The following is a 17,672-nucleotide window of genomic DNA, read 5'->3' on the forward strand; positions in this document are numbered from 1 at the left end:
TTTTTCTTCTTCTCCATGGCAGTGCATTGTGAAAAAGTTTTCAGTTAAAACGTGTTAAGTGTGAAAGGTGCCATAGGAAACCATGGGCATTACTTTGAAAATCAGTTGTCCTTTCAGTTATAGCAAAGCAACTGATTAAGTGTAAACGGGGGCCTAACCCTCCCTGCCGAAGCTCCTCCCTTTACTGTGCATTTGATGCTCACCTCTCTCCCTGGCTATTAAAGTGCACCTGAATTCAGACCTCCTCTCTGCTCTAAAAGATACACAACAGCATAGTAACCTTTAAACAAAAAACATTTATTTGTTACAGCTGATACAAATCCTAAAATAAATCTGCATAATTTCTACTTTCTGATTCATAGAAGCAGACATATTGTTTACAGCCTGTACTTTCAAATGGGCTTATCTGCTTATCTGCCATAGGCAGTCATGTGACACAGGGGAGGATCAAATTACAACTAGTGATTAGCCACAAATGAGGGGGAATTAGACAATCCAAACTCTCAAAATACATACAGAGTGTTCTCCTTCTGACCTGCGCAAAACTTCGGGTCAACTTTACAGGGAATCTGAAGTGAGAAGGATATGGGGGATGAAATATTTATTTCCTTTTAAACAATACCAATTGTCTGGCAGCCCTGTTTATCTATTTGGCTGCAGTAGTGTCTGAATCACACCAATGCTAATGCAATGCTATGGGGGATTATTACAAAATCACATGGCTCCAGTGTGAACTCACCCATAGGCTAACATTAGCAAGAACTTTTAAAATCAAAAGCGCTTAGAAAAGCTCTTGTAGTGTGAACGAGCCCTAAGACTATAAAGCCTGTAAGAATAGAGTTGCTACGGAACACTGCTGCTCTGTTTAATCAAAGATAGTGGATTCCTCACTGATTGAAAATAATTATTACAGCTCTTAAGGTGGCCACATACCATACAATTTTTTAAATATCTGTTCAATTTAAGAATTGCAATAAATTTTTCTGACTGATTGTAACATTTCAAAAATATGACAAATGTACCACACACGTTTCCCCAATTATGATAAAAATGATTGGAAACTCTGACAAAATTGCTAGGGTGTGTATATTAATACATTGACAATCTAACACACACCATACAATCCTTAGAAAGATTGAAGAAAAATATCTGGCATTCCGGATCGATAAAAATCGAAGGAAACGGGAAATCCGATCAGATTTTTCAGTCGAATGAAATAAAAAGCTTTTGATTTTGTCGGGAGATCCGATCGTTTTTATTGAATTGCCATAAAATCGGATCATTTTATTGTATCGTGTGTGGCCACCTTTATCTTTACAGAAATGAAGATGTTTCAATCTAAGCAAATCAAATAGCCATAAGCTTTTGTTGCACCCCTCCCCCCCCCCCCCCCAAAAAAAAGCCAATAGGTTTTTAACCAGAACAACGTTGGCGTACATTTTAGCAACAAATTGCTTATGGCTGGACAACACAAGTATTGGTGGGCTATGGCTCTCCTGTTGTGAAGAATTCTCCACTTGACAATAAGGGTATTCATTATACAGTAGATTGCTAAAAGTATCAGAATTCCCCTTCAAATCATTAAATTTAGGTGTTCCAATCACTTCCATTGCCATAAGTCTTCCATCTTCAGTGGCAAATTGCCACTTGGGTCCTCTTCAAAGTCTCCAAAGGGTCCACCGAGAATACCCCATATTAGCCTCATGTCATTTTTGGGAAAACAGATAGCGCCACGGAATATGTTGGCACTTTATAAATCAATAATAATAAGAATAATAGATGTTGCTGAAGGCTATGTGGGCAGACCACCACCCTTTTTTGAAGACCACCTGCAGGTGGACAGTGGGTTGGTTGGAGTCTCCATGAACCCCACTTTGTATTTCAGCTATTTCACTTTTACATTTTAAACTTTCACCTTACGGTTCCCCCCCCCCAAAAAAAAATATTATATTTTAAAATCAATTATAGGGAATCTAATGAGCTTATTTTCAACACATTCAAACTAGTATCTCCTCCGCATAGTCACGCATACAGGACTCATAAGCCTGGCACCTTTGGAATTTCCCTTTAAAACACACCTGTCACTCTCCAACCCTTTTCATCTTTAACCACACCCTTAAAACATGCATTTTTAAGACAGGCATACATGCTAACTAGGACATTCTACCTTCAGCCTATGGACAAGCTATGTTCCTTTCTAAATGAGGGTAGAAAACACAAGCCTGGGTGTAAGCTGTATGTACTGCCCCAGCTCTGGTTTCCTTTAGATTGTAAGCTTGCAAGGGCAGGGTTCTCTTCCTTTAGGTCTTGTTCAAATTACAAATCGCAAACACTGAGCGATTTGGTTAGTGCTTTTAAAAGCGCTTTTCCCTGCACTTTGAAATGCCCTTTTCTAAGAGCTTTTGTCAACCAATGATTTTTTTTACACTTCCTGGCGTCAGACTGCCTTCAGTTGAACATGAAAAGGAATCAATTTGCATTAGATTCGATCAAAGCGATTGAATCTGATGGAGATCGAATAGAAAAATGGGTGTGTATGGGCACCTGCAGATTGTAAGTAAGAAGAGGCTGCACACTGAAATGCAAAAGCTTGTATTGACAGAGCACACTACTTGTTACGGTCTACCAACCTTCATCAGGTGTACACAACATGTAATGTGCTATGTCAATACAAGCTTTTGCATTGAAGCCTTCAGTGTGCAGCCTCTTTATTCTGAGACTGAGATTGGAGCATTGTGTTAAGGACCTGGAAGAGGCGAGCACAGGATAACCCTAATTGCAGCAGGAGGAATCTATACCTGTGACATCTTGTTGTATCTTCAGATTGTAAGCCTGATGGAGATGGGTCCCTTTCCCTCCAGTGCAATGTCTTCTCACCTCATTCATTTAATAATGCTACATGATAGGCTGGCCCATTATTAATAAAGAATAGCAGCAGTAGTACTAAGAAACTGGAACATACTAAAGCACCTGAGCTAAGAGTGAGTCTGGAATGGGCCATTACAGCAGCAGATTTCTGATGTAGTGCTGTATTCCAACAGTGTCTTTAGCTTATTACAGTTAGGTTTACTTGTAGAGACTATTAATCTGTAATGTAAAGGAAAGATGTAATTCCAGTCAGTAAGGGCTGATTCACACTATGGGGATTAGCAGGTAATTTCTGCTAATGGCCGAAGTCCTGGTGCTTTTTAAGCGCTAGTGCTATTCTAACCGTATGGCTGTGATTTTAATATTTTTTAAATAGCCCTTTTTTTTTTTTTTTTAATAACCCTCTCTCCCTTCCTCCCTCCCACCACCAGCCAATCAGTGCGATCTGCTGTCACAGGCTTCAGCCTATGACAGCGGATCACTGCTTTGCCACTCAGGGGAACATCCGTGTCACATGGTAGTCCCCAGTACAGCGTTGCCATAGATCGTAGCGCTGCACTATGTAAATAGACAGCCTAGCGGCGATCGCAGCTAGGAGACTGATGGCGGAGCTTTGTCATCTAATCGGAGATGCGTGCGGAGATGCAAAACACATTCCCAGGACTTTACCTCGATCGGCGTTAGGCGGTCCTGGGGGAGCCACCGGGTTCACGCCGATCGGCATGACGTGGTCTTAAATAGGTTAAAGAGCTAGTGATATTCTAACCCTATGGCAGTAATCTCACTGCCGTGATTGGCACCAATCACAAAGCATGTTACCTGCAGCATTTTGCCGCGATTCTGGAGCAATCGCGGTACAGTGCTTAACCTCCTTGGCGGTTAATTTTTTCTGCAAAAATTGCAGAATTCCAATTTTTTTTATTTTTTTTTTAAAGTTTCATGTAAAGCTACCAGAGTGGTAGCTACATGAAACACCACTAGAGGGCGCATGTGGCCCTCTAGTCCGATCGCCGCCGGCAACAATAGCAAACAGGGGAACGCGTTTGGCTTCTCCTGTCGCCATGGCGACGATCGGGATGACGTCATGGACGTCAGCCGACGTCCTGACGTCAGAGACACACGATCCAGCCCATAGCGCTGCCCGGAACTCATTGATCCGGGCAGCGCAGGGCTCTGGCGGGGGGGGGCCCCTCTTCAGCCGCTGCGTGCGGCCGATCGCCGCAGAGCGGCGGCGATCAAGCTGTGCGCGCGGCTAGCAAAGTGCTGGCTGCGCGCACAGCAATTTACAAAATGAAAATCGCCCCACCAGGGGCTGAGATCTCCCCCTGCGCGGCATAGCCCGAGCTCAGCTCGGGCTTACCGCCAGGGAGGTTAATAAAGCACTGATCGCAATCACTCTGAATCACAGAAGTGTACAGTGATTTAACCGCGCTAATTTCAGTAAAATCACTTGCGCAAAACAGTAGCTCTAAGCACTACCGTTTTGCGCTTTTAAGTGTGAATGGGCTCTACAAGAGCTTTTTAAGCGCTAGAGATTTTAAAAGCTCTTGCTAATGCAATGCTATGGGGGATTTTTACAAAATTGCATTGCTCCAGTGTGAACACTCACATAGGATAACATTTTAAAATCCCAAAGTGCTCAGAAAAGCTCTTGTAGCGTTAGCCCTAAGAGCTTAGTGGTTCCAAACTACTGTATGCTTGTGAAGATCTCATCTCAAGATTGTAAATATCTATCAGGAAGTTTGTACCTGATGGAGCAAAATGTTCTCAGCTTGTGTATAACGTAGAAACCTGATACTGCCGTGTGCTTCTACCATTCTCCCATGTTTAGAAATAATCTAGATATTTGATATTCTCCTTTGTCTGCTACCAGTAACCCACATTCACTGAGCTGGAAACAACTGATACACAAAGAATCAAGATGTAGCAGTCTGGAGGAAACATTGCTGTGCTTCTGTAACAAAGTCAGGTATGAACAGTACTCTTTCTTATAGTGTCTGTAGTGTTACACCGACATGAAGCAAGAGGAATGCCAGTGCCTTTATGGCTTTAAATTAATTTACATTAAATTATTAGGGAAAACAAGCTGCCCAAGCATAGTACTAATCTAGATTTACTACCTTCTATTTTCATATAGTTTACTCCAAACAAGTAATAGACCGCATTACTAAGTGTTCCATAGTGTCAAATTTTGGATGATGCTGCTGCTCATTTCATGCTAATCCCAATATTGGCTGCCAATCACCCAAAGGAGCCAGTTCAAACTCCTGACACTTAGGGCTCGTTCACACTTGCTCTGAAAACGTATCCGTAGCTACGTTTTTTGTCCCGGATGAAAAACGGAGCCACGGATACCAATGTTAAAAATAGCAGCTGTACACACTCCAAGAAAAAACGGGTCCGTGGGTGATCCGTGTAAAACGTATAAAGAAACTGAACGGACAGTCCGGACCTGCTGCATTTTTCCTGGACCCGGATACACGGAGGATAATGAAAGCCTATGACAAAACGGACCTCCCTCTTCACAAACAAAATTGAACATAAAACGTATGCCAACACGGATTGCCAGAACTTCCTTCTCCTCCCCTCAACGTCATCTCTGACAGCTTCCTGTTGACAAGCTGGGAGAGACGAGAGCAGCCATCATGGCCACCAGGAGGTTTATCAACGTGGAGGACCTCATAATGGCTGTCCAAGAGTACCCAGAGCTCTACGACAAGAGCCATGAGAAGCACAGCGACCTTCCACACTGCAAGCTGCTATGGGAGCGCATCACCAAGCAGTTTGTGGACGAGTATGACCGGCTTGCAGCCAGGAAGCAGAGCAAAGAAGGTGAGTGCCCTGGAATGTGTATGATACATGTTGCCTAGTGTGATGTGCTCTTTATATATATGTTTAGTGCCACATCCCCAACACCAACTGTTTTCTCCACACTGCAACTCTCACCTGCCGCCACCCACCCCCTTTTCACTCCACCACCCCCTCTCTCCCCTGATTGCCACTTGTCTCATACATCCCCCCCCCCCCCCATTCCCCAGTGACACTCATCCTTTCTTTCCACATCCCACTCCAAAATGCCACTTAACTACAACCCCCCCATCTCACCATCTCTTGTATGTCCACCCTCTCCCCCTCCAAAGGTACCCACCCCTGTATTCGACAATGCCCCTCCTATCCACCCAACACCCCAAGCCACCCACTCCAAACCCCCCCCCATCCCCATCAGTGAACAAGCATTGAAAACAATTTTTAAAATTTTATTTTGAAAACAATATATTAAAATAAAACGTAACAAAAAGCCAACCTCCTCCCCCCTCCCCCCAACAAAAAAACATCCCCCCCCCAACAAAAAAACATTCAAAATGTCCAAAATAACTAGAGAGGAACAATAATGTCCTGGGCTTGTATGTGTCCCTCTCTAGACATGAAGTACCGTACCATGTAGTCCCGATTCTGCTGGGCCTGTAGCCTACCCCTTGTTGCAAACCGTCGGATTCCGGGCAAATAATCCTGGTCGAGGTGCATAATGTTGTATCCTTCTTCCTGACGAACAAAGTTGTGGAGGATGCATGCCGCCTTCACGACAGCTGTAGCGTTGGTAGGGCTCAGCTGTAGTGGCGTGTGGAACATCCTCCACTTGTTCGACATGATTCCAAACGTACACTCGACCATGCGACGAGCCCGGGTCAGCCGGTAGTTAAACACGCGTTTTTCGCGCCTGAGGCCTCTCTGCCCAAACGGCCTCATAACATGTTGTGATAAGGCAAAGGCCTCGTCGCCGACGAAAACATAGGGGTAGCTTGGTGATGTTGTTCCAGGCCAAGGCTTGTCCCCGGGGATGTCCAGCTTATCGTCATTGAGAAGGCGGTGCAGTCTGGACCTCTGGAATATCCCCGAGTCACTTGAACCGCCATAGGAGCCAACGTCCACGTAGATGAAATTATAGTCTGCGTCGGCCACAGCCAGGAGGACCAGACTAAAGTACTTCTTGTAGTTGAAGTACAGACTGCCGCTCCTCGCTGGTTTCTGTAGCCGAACGTGTTTTCCATCGATGGCTCCTAGGCAGTTTGGGAAGTTGCACCTGTTCCAGTACAGGTCGGCAATCTCCGCCCACTTGCGAGAATCGGGAACTGGCATGTACTTCGCAACCAGACTGCACCATATCGCCCTGCTGGTGCGGTTCACTATAGCACTGATTGTGCTCTTTCCAACTCTGAAAGTGAGATGTAGACTTCCATAGCTTTGTCCGGTCGCAAGGAAACTATAGAAAAAAAGTGACAAGATTGTTATTTGGTTTTGTTTCCACAGTTGAAAAGATAAAGACAAAATGGCGAAGTATACGTGACAGCTTCATTAAAGAACTAAAGGCGGAAAAAGCAGACCAAAGAAGTGGGAGTGGTGCATCGCGAAGGACCCCATATTGCCACACACCTCTACTGCGATTCCTTAGACCTCTCGTTCAAGATAGAGGGTGAGTTATTTTTGTTATAATTTTTTATTTTACCTTTGGTATGTATCCACTCTCTTGCCTTTATTTAATTTGTAAATTTATTTATTTCATTTTTTGGGGGGGGGGGGGTGGTTGGGGTGGTGTGGATGTTTGAAACACTTTCACTTTCTCATACAAAATGTTGTTTTTTATCTACAGCACTGAAGATAACTTTGAGGCCATTTTAGATGATTCAAATGATGGACCAGCACTGTCAATTTTGGATGAGTCACCTGACACATCGATGGACACCCTGACCACTGTCAATCTGGATGACATTGCCGACGATGAACTGCCAAGTGTTTCAGCTGCCTCATCTGCACAACCTGAATCACCTGGTGAGGGACCACCCACCCAGCGTCCAAACACGGCTGAGTCATTGCGTAAGCAAGCAAGTGCTCGGGTTTCAGCTGCTCGCGGTCAGGCCAGATCGGCCAATGTGCAGATGGCTGGAGCAGTGTCAAGCCTTGTTGGGATGATGAAAAACCAGGAATCCATAGTGTCCCGAAGTTTGCAGGACAAATCAGGTAGCACTATTTCCCATCAATACCAGCAACACATAGACACTCTGAGAACTCAGTTGGCCGAATCCAATGAGATGCTGCGCAAAGAAAGGCAGCTTTTTCAGGAGCAGCTACACAATTTGGGTCAACAACATCGCCAACAGATAGACCTTTTGATGCATCACCAAAGCAGCAGCCTTTATCACTCGGTGATGTCACTATTGCCTTTAATGGAACAAGTGCCACGGCACAGGTTAATACATTGTCAATGCAGTTTGCTTGATGCGGTGAAAAACCACTTAGATTACTCTGCACCACCCACTAGGCCACCCTCTGCATGGCAACCATCTCCCACTCAGCCATACCACGGTCCATCTCCAAATCAGTCATACCAGGGTTACCAGCCACCACATTCTTTTCCTATCACCTCTGCAGAGGAAACTACCACGTATACCCAGCTATCACAAGGTAGTACCGCAAGCACTCGTACTTCTGCTTCCTCCCAGCCCAGTAGTGGCAAATACCCTTTTTTCCCCGAGAATGATAATAAATTTTAAGAAATAGTGTCACTGCTCACTAGTTTAAATATCTGTCTATCAAAATCAGATGTTCAACACTTTACCATCAAAGCCTGTCCAATGACAGTTGAGTGTGTTTTGGTCACCTTCTGATTTTGATGGACAGGTAACTAAAACTAGCGAGTCAAACACAGTCTGGGATACAATAGTACTCAGTTTACTAGTTGTACTCAGTTTATTGCTACTTTCCAGTACTAAAGTTTGCTGCTGCACAGGTAGTATGCAAGAAAAATTACCTCTTTCCCCAGGCACCCTGGTTGCCTACTTTTGCCACCTACCATTCAAGACCTTTGGAACAGCACTTTCCTACCAGAGATGGTCCCTGGACTGTTGTGTGGGTGAGTGCTGTTCAGAGGGTCTTGAATGGTAGGTAGCCAAAGGTAGCCAGCCAGGCATTGCTTTGGAGTGAACACTTGTTTGTTATTTTGTAAAGTTTGCACTACTAAAGTTTGCTGCTGCACAGGTAGTATGCAAGAAAAATTACCTCTTTCCCCAGGCACCCTGGTTGCCTACTTTTGCCACCTACCATTCAAGACCTTTGGAACAGCACTTTCCTACCAGAGATGGTCCCTGGACTGTTGTGTGGGTGAGTGCTGTTCAGAGGGTCTTGAATGGTAGGTAGCCAAAGGTAGCCAGCCAGGCATTGCTTTGGAGTGAACACTTGTTTGTTATTTTGTAAAGTTTGCACTACTAAAGTTTGCTGCTGCACAGGTAGTATGCAAGAAAAATTACCTCTTTCCCCAGGCACCCTGGTTGCCTACTTTTGCCACCTACCATTCAAGACCTTTGGAACAGCACTTTCCTACCAGAGATGGTCCCTGGACTGTTGTGTGGGTGAGTGCTGTTCAGAGGGTCTTGAATGGTAGGTAGCCAAAGGTAGCCAGCCAGGCATTGCTTTGGAGTGAACACTTGTTTGTTATTTTGTAAAGTTTGCACTACTAAAGTTTGCTGCTGCACAGGTAGTATGCAAGAAAAATTACCTCTTTCCCCAGGCACCCTGGTTGCCTACTTTTGCCACCTACATTCAAGACCTTTGGAACAGCACTTTCCTACCAGAGATGGTCCCTGGACTGTTGTGTGGGTGAGTGCTGTTCAGAGGGTCTTGAATGGTAGGTAGCCAAAGGTAGCCAGCCAGGCATTGCTTTGGAGTGAACACTTGTTTGTTATTTTGTAAAGTTTGCACTACTAAAGTTTGCTGCTGCACAGGTAGTATGCAAGAAAAATTACCTCTTTCCCCAGGCACCCTGGTTGCCTACTTTTGCCACCTACCATTCAAGACCTTTGGAACAGCACTTTCCTACCAGAGATGGTCCCTGGACTGTTGTGTGGGTGAGTGCTGTTCAGAGGGTCTTGAATGGTAGGTAGCCAAAGGTAGCCAGCCAGGCATTGCTTTGGAGTGAACACTTGTTTGTTATTTTGTAACGTTTGCACTACTAAAGTTTGCTGCTGCACAGGTAGTATGCAAGAAAAATTACCTCTTTCCCCAGGCACCCTGGTTGCCTACTTTTGCCACCTACCATTCAAGACCTTTGGAACAGCACTTTCCTACCAGAGATGGTCCCTGGACTGTTGTGTGGGTGAGTGCTGTTCAGAGGGTCTTGAATGGTAGGTAGCCAAAGGTAGCCAGCCAGGCATTGCTTTGGAGTGAACACTTGTTTGTTATTTTGTAACGTTTGCACTACTAAAGTTTGCTGCTGCACAGGTAGTATGCAAGAAAAATTACCTCTTTCCCCAGGCACCCTGGTTGCCTACTTTTGCCACCTACCATTCAAGACCTTTGGAACAGCACTTTCCTACCAGAGATGGTCCCTGGACTGTTGTGTGGGTGAGTGCTGTTCAGAGGGTCTTGAATGGTAGGTAGCCAGCCAGGCATTGCTTTGGAGTGAACACTTGTTTTGTGTTTTGTTAAAGTTTGCTGCTGCACAGGTATGCAAAAACAATAGCTCTTCAACACTCCACCCCCCCCCCCCCCCACCACCACCACCACCACCACCAAAATTGGCTAGCTTCATATTGGTCAAACACAGTACAACAAATAAAGGCACAGCTAAAATAGATAGCATTTCAGACAGATAACAAGAGCCAATGTCTGCCACATTGTTCAAGCAAACATCTCCACTCCCAAGCCATGAGCACTGGGACAATGGAACAATGGGACAATGGGGGTTGTGGGGGATGGTTCAAACAAACAAGAAGTATTGTACCTTGAAGCAGAAATGTTCTTTCAATTTTGAAAGTTATGTTTGGCCACCATGTTGGTGAATGCCATTTGTTGTTTTTTTTGATAACCAAAAAATAAATTTTTATTTTTTGTTGAAAATAAATAGATTGTCTCATCATTACAAAAAAGATAAAAGATGATAGATAAAAGACATAACATACCGCAGGGTGATCATAAGTTGCTCCTCTGGAGTGATGGCTTTTCGCATCCTGGTGTCCTTTTTCAGAAGGTGGGGCCTCAAGATGGTGAGAAGGTGATCAAACCTCGAAGACAAAAATGGCAACAACATTAGCCTGACACAGGTACAGAGTGTGTGGACAGGTAAAATGTTATTTCAGGTAAGAAGAAGGTACTTACAGGTCCACAGACATCCGGCTATATTTAAAGAACTTGACCGGGTGTTTTCTCAGGTCTTGATAGAGGACAGAAAATTGCCCCTTTTGCTGTCTCTCTTGCAGGAGAGGATGTACCCACCATCTCCGCACTCTTGACCGCATGAGGGTCCCACTGTAGTACAGGAAGACCCCCATCCAAGCCAGGTTCATCCAGAACAGAAAGACAATGGGGTCCATGGTGCTGCCTGATGTAGTACTTTCTTGCCTGCTGTATTCTCAAGAGTGCATCAAACACATGGTACAGACAATAGACTATAACCAAACCACTCCCTGTACAGCAAAACCACTCCCACTCATTTGACATTGGTACAGGCACTCAAAAAACCTCCCCAGGACATTCCATATGCCTTAAAATGGTCAAAACACAGTTTTTTTCTAAAGATAGCCCCTCCCACTGGCTTCCTAGTGGTCAAGAGGTGGGAAATGGGTAAATATTAGCAGCATAGGCCCTACCACTTCCTTCCTATTGGTCAATAACAATTGCATTGGGCCAGGTACGTTTTCTAAACGTTTTTTGGTTGAAAAACGGAACGGAAACGGATTGCAATTTTTCTACAAACGGATCCGTTTGCGTTCCGTTTTTTGTTTACACGGAGCCCGGACCGCGGACTGCGATCTGCAAACGTGTATAGTGTGGCCCAGGCCTGTATTATACAACGCTCTACACAAGCTATCCTCTCCAAACATTTCTTCATTAGTCTTCAGATGATATAGTTCCTTTATGTCCTTGTCAAGTCAGGCATACATACATAACCTCTGGTTCACAGTATGCCCACAGACTATAGGTAGCCACTAATGACAGCAAATTGTATATGTAGTAGCCACCTTTAATGTTACAAAGCCATACAGTCTAACTTGCAGACAGCTGCTCCAGCCTTCATCAGTGCAAAGTATTGATATGGGTCTATTGATCCGTACCTTCCACTGATCAAACCAAAACAGCCAGAAACAGCTTTCTGCTTGGATTATACAACTCTGTACAATTAACAGGCTATAACCTTTCTCAGGGCAGCCATCGGGGGGGGGGGGGGGGGGGGGCTGCAGTCCTGTGGCTCACTAACCAGCACACCGCATTCCAACACTGAGAGAAGAGTGACATCAGTGATTGAACATGGGGAGCAGATGAGTGAACACGATACAGTGGACTTTCTTTACTGAGCCACCACCTATATCTGGCTACAGGCTACCTATACTGGTCCACCACCTATACCTGGCTACCTATACTGAGGCTGGAACCACCCATACCTAGCTACCTATACTGGGGCACCACCTATAGTTGTATACCTATACTGGGGCACTAACTATACCAGGCTGCCTATACTGGGGCACCACCTATAGCTTGCTTCTTATACTGGGGAAACCAATACCTGGCTACCTATACTGGGGGCACCTATGCCTGGATACCTATACTGGGGGGCACCTATACCTAGCTAGGGCAGGGGAACAAGCTGAGACAGAAGGGGACAAGAGGTAACACGGGGGGGGGGGGGGGCACAGGGGGAACAGAGGCAGACAAAAAAGGCACAGGGAGAAAAGAGATGAGACGGGAACACGAGGCAGAGGAAGAAAAGAGGGGGACAAAAAATAAAGGATAAGAACGGACCTACAAGTCCCTATCTTATTTGTTAACCGTGGACTACCTGTATTTTGCTAGTATTTGGCTCCACCTACAACCTGCCATAGTCACGCCCACTTTTTGCAGCATAGCGCTGTGCACGCAGCTTTCTTCAGTGTCAGATCCATGAACATTTTTCGCTGTGCACTTTGCGTACGGACATGGGGGGTGGGGTGGCTAGTGGGCGGGCACAGCAACCAATGGCTGGCCCCAGGGAGTGGGGAGCCCAGGCCTGATGATGTGTGAGGGGCCCCAAAATTTCTGATGGCGGCCCTGGCCTTGCTGTAAAACCAGAGATTGCTTATGTTTCCCTAGCTCTTCAGGAACAAAGGAATAAATTGTATATTCCCTGACTTAATTAAGTGTACCCGAGGTAACATGATGACATAACCATGTGTATGTACAATGCAGAATATATTAACTACTTGACCACTCAGGGTTTTTTCCCTTGTGGACCAGAGCAATTTTCACCTATCAGCGCCAATAACTTAATTGCTACTAATCACAGCAAAATGATCTATAGCTTGTTTTTCTTGCCACCAATTAGGCGTTCTTTGGGAGGTACAGTATGCTAAGAATTATTTTATCCTAAATGTATTTTAACATGAATAATAAGAAAAAAAAATTGAAAAAAATGCATCATTTCTCAGTTCTTGGCCATTATAGTGTTAAAATAAAACGTTCTACTGTGGATAAAAGTCACATTTTATTTGCCCATTTGTCCTGGTTATTGCAACGTTTAAAAAATGTCCCTAGTACAATTTATAGCGCCAATATTTTTTTGGGGAAATAAAGGTGCATTTTTGCAGTTTTACATTCATCACTAATTACAAGCCCATAAATTAAAAATTAATAGTAATATACCACCTTGACATAAATATTACAAAAAAAGTTCAGTGCCTAAGGTAAATATATATTTATTATTTTTTTTTCTATACAAAAAAAAAAATTTGGTAATTGGGAGGGAAATAGTTAATTATAAAATTCAGTGTGGGGAGTTTTATTAAATAAAAATGTGTGTAATTTACTATTTGGCCACAAGATGTCCTCAGTCATTTCCGATTCACGTATGTAAGCACGTGAATCGGGAAGTAATGCGTGGCACTTAACAACAGGAAGATACAATGAATGCAGGCGTCTAATAGACGCCGGCATTTATTGAATCGGGGATTTAGATTAATGAATGGGAATGCAGTTCCCATTCATTCAGGGATGGATTTAGGCCATGGCCTAGGGCACCACAGGAGCAAGGGCACCAAAGCAGCAGACTAAACTGGTGCAGCATTTGCAAGCTTACAAATGCTGCAATGCAGGGAGATCAGGTGCGTGCCTGACTGCGGTACTCTGCTGCTAGTCGCCTGTGCAGCAGCCACCTTGCTCTCTGTGTACATTTGCATTGTGGCCTTGCGGCTATGGACTTGGGTAGCATTGGAGACGGAAAGGAAGAGGAAGCTTCTGCACTGGAGATGAGTGTAGAAATGCGTGACATTGATGGCTGTTGTGGTGTGAAGGCGAGCTAACTATGTATACTGAAAAGGGGGGGGGGGGGGAATTGAGGGAGTCATCTGGCTACCTATACTGGAGGGAAAGGGGGAGGGGTCATCTGGCTACCTATACTAGGGGAGGGGTCATCTCGTTACCTATATTGAATGGGGCGGCTGGTAACAGTGGCCTTGGGCGGTATAGAGTACAAATCCGGCCCTACATTCATTCATCTCCCCCACTAACCGGTGGTAACGGTGGCGTGTGCGTAGGAGCAAGCGGCGGCCGCACGCCGCTGCAAACTTATACCATATTCACGGCCCTGGTGCACCTGGCGACCTTTTCCAGGCCGTAAATATACTGCAGGCATATGACAAATAGCTAAATTAATAACCAGGCTGTTTTACTTGCTTTATTTTGCTGCCTGAAAGAGTACATTTTTAGACCCCATTCACATTCGGGCGATTCCTGCTAATTGAAGCACTGTCGCTTCTTAAAGTGCTAGCGCAATTGTAACCATATGGCAGTGATCTCACTGCTGGGATTGCCGCCGATCTCAGGCGTTTCACGATTAAGAGGCAATCGCAAAACATGTTGCCTGCAGCATTTTCTCGCGGTTCTGGAGCGATCTCGATAGTTGGGAATTATAAGTGTACAGTGGTTTTACCGCGCTAAGTGCAGTGAAATCACCCGCGCAAAACAGTAGCGCTAAGCCACTTCCATGTGTGAATGGGCCCTTAGTGACAGCTTCTGTCTTGTCGGCACCTTGTGGGGAATAGTAAACATCACTGATAAGCAAAGTACAGCCATAAAGTTTTTCTTGGCAGAATACAACTTCTGAGAGCAGAGGGAGATAAAATACATGAACTATTGACCTTTTTTGTAATGCTAGGTACACACCATACAATTTTCTAGCAGATTTACCTGCCAGATCGATTATTTCCAACATGTCCGATATGAATTTCAATCGTTTTGATTTTCCGATAGTTTTATCATTTTTTTCAATCGATTTTCGTTCAGTTCTATGAAAATCGATAAAAAAATGATTTTAAAAAATGATTGGAAAATAAATAAAAAATCAGACCTGTTGGAAATAATCGATCTGGCAGGTAAATCTGCCAGAAAATTGTATAGTGTGTACCTGGCATAACTCTGGGCCCCTGTTTAGGCTGGCAGTGAGCCGAGGCAAACATTCCTCCTAGTTTGTAAATGGTCGAATAGAAAAATAAAACCATAGGGTATAAAAATACATTTTTAGCAGTAGGAGAATAATTTCAGCTGTTTATCTTATCAGTTTAGTTTCACCTCTTGTTCACTTTAAAGAAAACCTGTAACAAAAAAACTTCCCCTGGGGGTAACTCACCTCAGGTGGGGGAAGCCTCCGGATCCTATTGAGGCTTCCCCCGCCGTCCTCAGTCCCACGGTGGCGGTGATAAAGCTCCCCGAACAGCAGGGATGTAAATATTTACTTTTCCAGCACAGGCGCAGTATCGGCTCTCCGCTCGGAGATAGGCGGAAATAGCCGATCGCTGTCGGCCCGCTCTACTGCGCAGGCGCAAGTCTCCTGTGCCTGCGTAGTAAAGCGGACCCGACAGAGATCGGCTATTTCCACCTATCTCCGTGCAGAGAGCCGCAACAGCGCCCCCGCTGGAGCTGGGAAAGGTAAATAAATCAGCGCTCGTCAGGCTTGTCCAGGGAGGATTGTCGGACACTTCGGGGGAGCCGGTGCTGGATTTCCTGCAGCTACGGGGAGGGGGGAAGCCTCACTACCCCCAGGGGAACTTTGTTTTGTTACAGGTTCTCTTTAAGAACGTGTCTTCTTGGTCATGTGAAGCTGAAGTCCCACTATTTACTACACTTGACTCAATAAAATTGCAACAGCATAAAAAAAAAATGCACATGGCCATATGCAAATCCTAGTACCAAGAGATGAGAGTCTCATGCAAACAAGTTTTTTGTACTGTTTTGGTATGTATTGGGTCATGCGAAACCCAGTTTGGGGTGATAAAGATCAGCAGACAGCTCGTCCCACAAATACCATCAAGAACACTTTGTTGCCGCCGAACTCTGGAAAAGTGTGTAACACGATGGACTCAGAAACATCCTGTACCACAGCAGTCATCTGCTAGTATACAGGTAAACTGCCATCATACAGCTCGCTGATGTCTTCCAGGCATCGTGTCTTCACTTTTTTTTTTTAACGTTTGGCTGCTGGAAATAGTCGCTGATAGAATTTATGGTAAGAGCCGGCTGCTGGTTTCACTTGGTGTCACGTGACCAGGTGCATACAAAAGCTTAATTTGCATATGACTCTCTCTCTTACCGATACAGTGATTTGTATATGGCTATGTGCATTTCTTTATAGTGTTGCAATTTCACTTGTGACAAGTATATGTCAGATGTCTGAAAACTTGTGATGAAGTCTTGATATTTCTACACACAATTCAACAATTTTTAAAAAACACTTCTATGTTCAGTGATTTTAAATATTCTTTTTCAAATATTTGCTAAACAAGTTCATCAAATTTGTGCAATTTAAGAAAAGTATCCATCGAGACAACTGCTCTTAGGTCACAAAAGTTAAGTTGACAAAAGGTGATAAAAACCACCTTGCAAAAAAAAATAACCAAGAGAAAGCACCGGATTCACAAGCATTCTAAAACAAGACCCCAGGCTGCACTCTCTGCCCCCCCCCCCCCTTCCCATCAGGACATTCTGCCCGCACTCTCTGCCCTCCAGTCAAGACATCCTGTCTACACGCTGTGCCCACCAGTCAGGTTATCTTGCCTGCACTCTAGGCCCCCAGTCAGGACATTTGTCTGCACTCTACGCCTCCAGTCTGGACATCCTACCTGCACTCTCTTCTTGCCAGTCAGATCATCCTGTCTGCACTCTCTTCCCCCCAGTCAGGACACCCTGTCTGCACTCCACCCTCGCAGGCAGGACACCCTGTCTGCACTCTGCCCCCCCCCCCCCCCCCCAGTTAGGACACCCTGTTTGCACTCTCTGCCCTCCCAGCCAGGACAACCTGTTTGCACTCTCTGCCCTTCCAGTCAGGACATCCGCTCTGCACTCTTATCCCTTGCCCTTTTCTAGAGCATGTTCTGTTGAAACTGCAGGTGCCCCAAGTTCAGGTACAACATTATACTTCACAATACATTTGCATTTTTGATCAGAGGGTTCATTTGAAACTTTTGTTAGAAAAGTATTATAGACCCATGTTCTAAGTGTGTCATCCTGGCCAAAAATACAGAGTGCTGTACCATTGTTTTAATGTACAAAGCATCAAAGAGGCACGTGTAGCATATGTATAAAATTTTCTTGAAACACATCAGCATTTTGAGGACAGGGATGTGAATGGGCCCTCCTGAAAGCAGATTGCCATAATACTGCAGACACAACACTGCATGTAGCTAGAAATGTTCAGTCTGAAACCGTTCTCTGTTGGCAAGAGCATGAAAACAAAATAACCAGAACCAGAAAGCAGCTTATGTTGGCATCCGGTGGAAACTTTTTTTTGT

At 44.7% G+C, this 17,672-nt stretch overlaps 2 protein-coding genes across 2 annotated transcripts; one reads left to right on the forward strand and one right to left on the reverse strand.

Annotated features, from left to right (window-relative positions):
* The first annotated feature begins 5,639 nt into the window (after window positions 1–5,639).
* LOC137570553 (uncharacterized) lies at window positions 5,640–8,490 on the forward strand. Its single transcript, XM_068279249.1, has 3 exons — window positions 5,640–5,700; window positions 7,177–7,339; window positions 7,517–8,490. Exon 3 carries the CDS (start codon window positions 7,602–7,604, stop codon window positions 8,415–8,417), a length of 816 nt encoding a protein of 271 aa, XP_068135350.1. The 5' UTR covers window positions 5,640–5,700; window positions 7,177–7,339; window positions 7,517–7,601; the 3' UTR covers window positions 8,418–8,490.
* Window positions 6,217–12,033, reverse strand: LOC137570552 (putative nuclease HARBI1). Its single transcript, XM_068279248.1, has 3 exons — window positions 11,017–12,033; window positions 10,821–10,922; window positions 6,217–7,129 (listed from the first exon to the last, which is right to left on the reverse strand). The coding sequence occupies exons 1-3, from the start codon at window positions 11,229–11,231 to the stop codon at window positions 6,244–6,246; spliced, it is 1,203 nt and encodes a 400-aa protein (XP_068135349.1). The 5' UTR covers window positions 11,232–12,033; the 3' UTR covers window positions 6,217–6,243.
* Window positions 12,034–17,672: the final 5,639 nt, after the last annotated feature.

The sequence above is a fragment of the Hyperolius riggenbachi genome, chromosome 4 (genome assembly GCF_040937935.1).
Source record: "Hyperolius riggenbachi isolate aHypRig1 chromosome 4, aHypRig1.pri, whole genome shotgun sequence".
In the NCBI taxonomy this organism is placed as follows: domain Eukaryota; kingdom Metazoa; phylum Chordata; class Amphibia; order Anura; family Hyperoliidae; genus Hyperolius; species Hyperolius riggenbachi.

Excerpts from the sequence above, each read along its gene's own strand:
- LOC137570553 (XM_068279249.1), top strand. The coding sequence starts at position 7,602 with ATGGACACCCTGACCACTGTCAATCTGGATGACATTGCCGACGATGAA.
- LOC137570552 (XM_068279248.1), bottom strand. The coding sequence starts at position 11,231 with ATGGACCCCATTGTCTTTCTGTTCTGGATGAACCTGGCTTGGATGGGG. Across the intron at positions 10,923-11,016 it reads AGCCGGATGTCTGTGGACCT|GTTTGATCACCTTCTCACCA; the intron begins GTAAGTACCTTC and ends TTTGTCTTCGAG. Across the intron at positions 7,130-10,820 it reads CAACTTATGATCACCCTGCG|TTTCCTTGCGACCGGACAAA; the intron begins GTATGTTATGTC and ends TTTTTTCTATAG.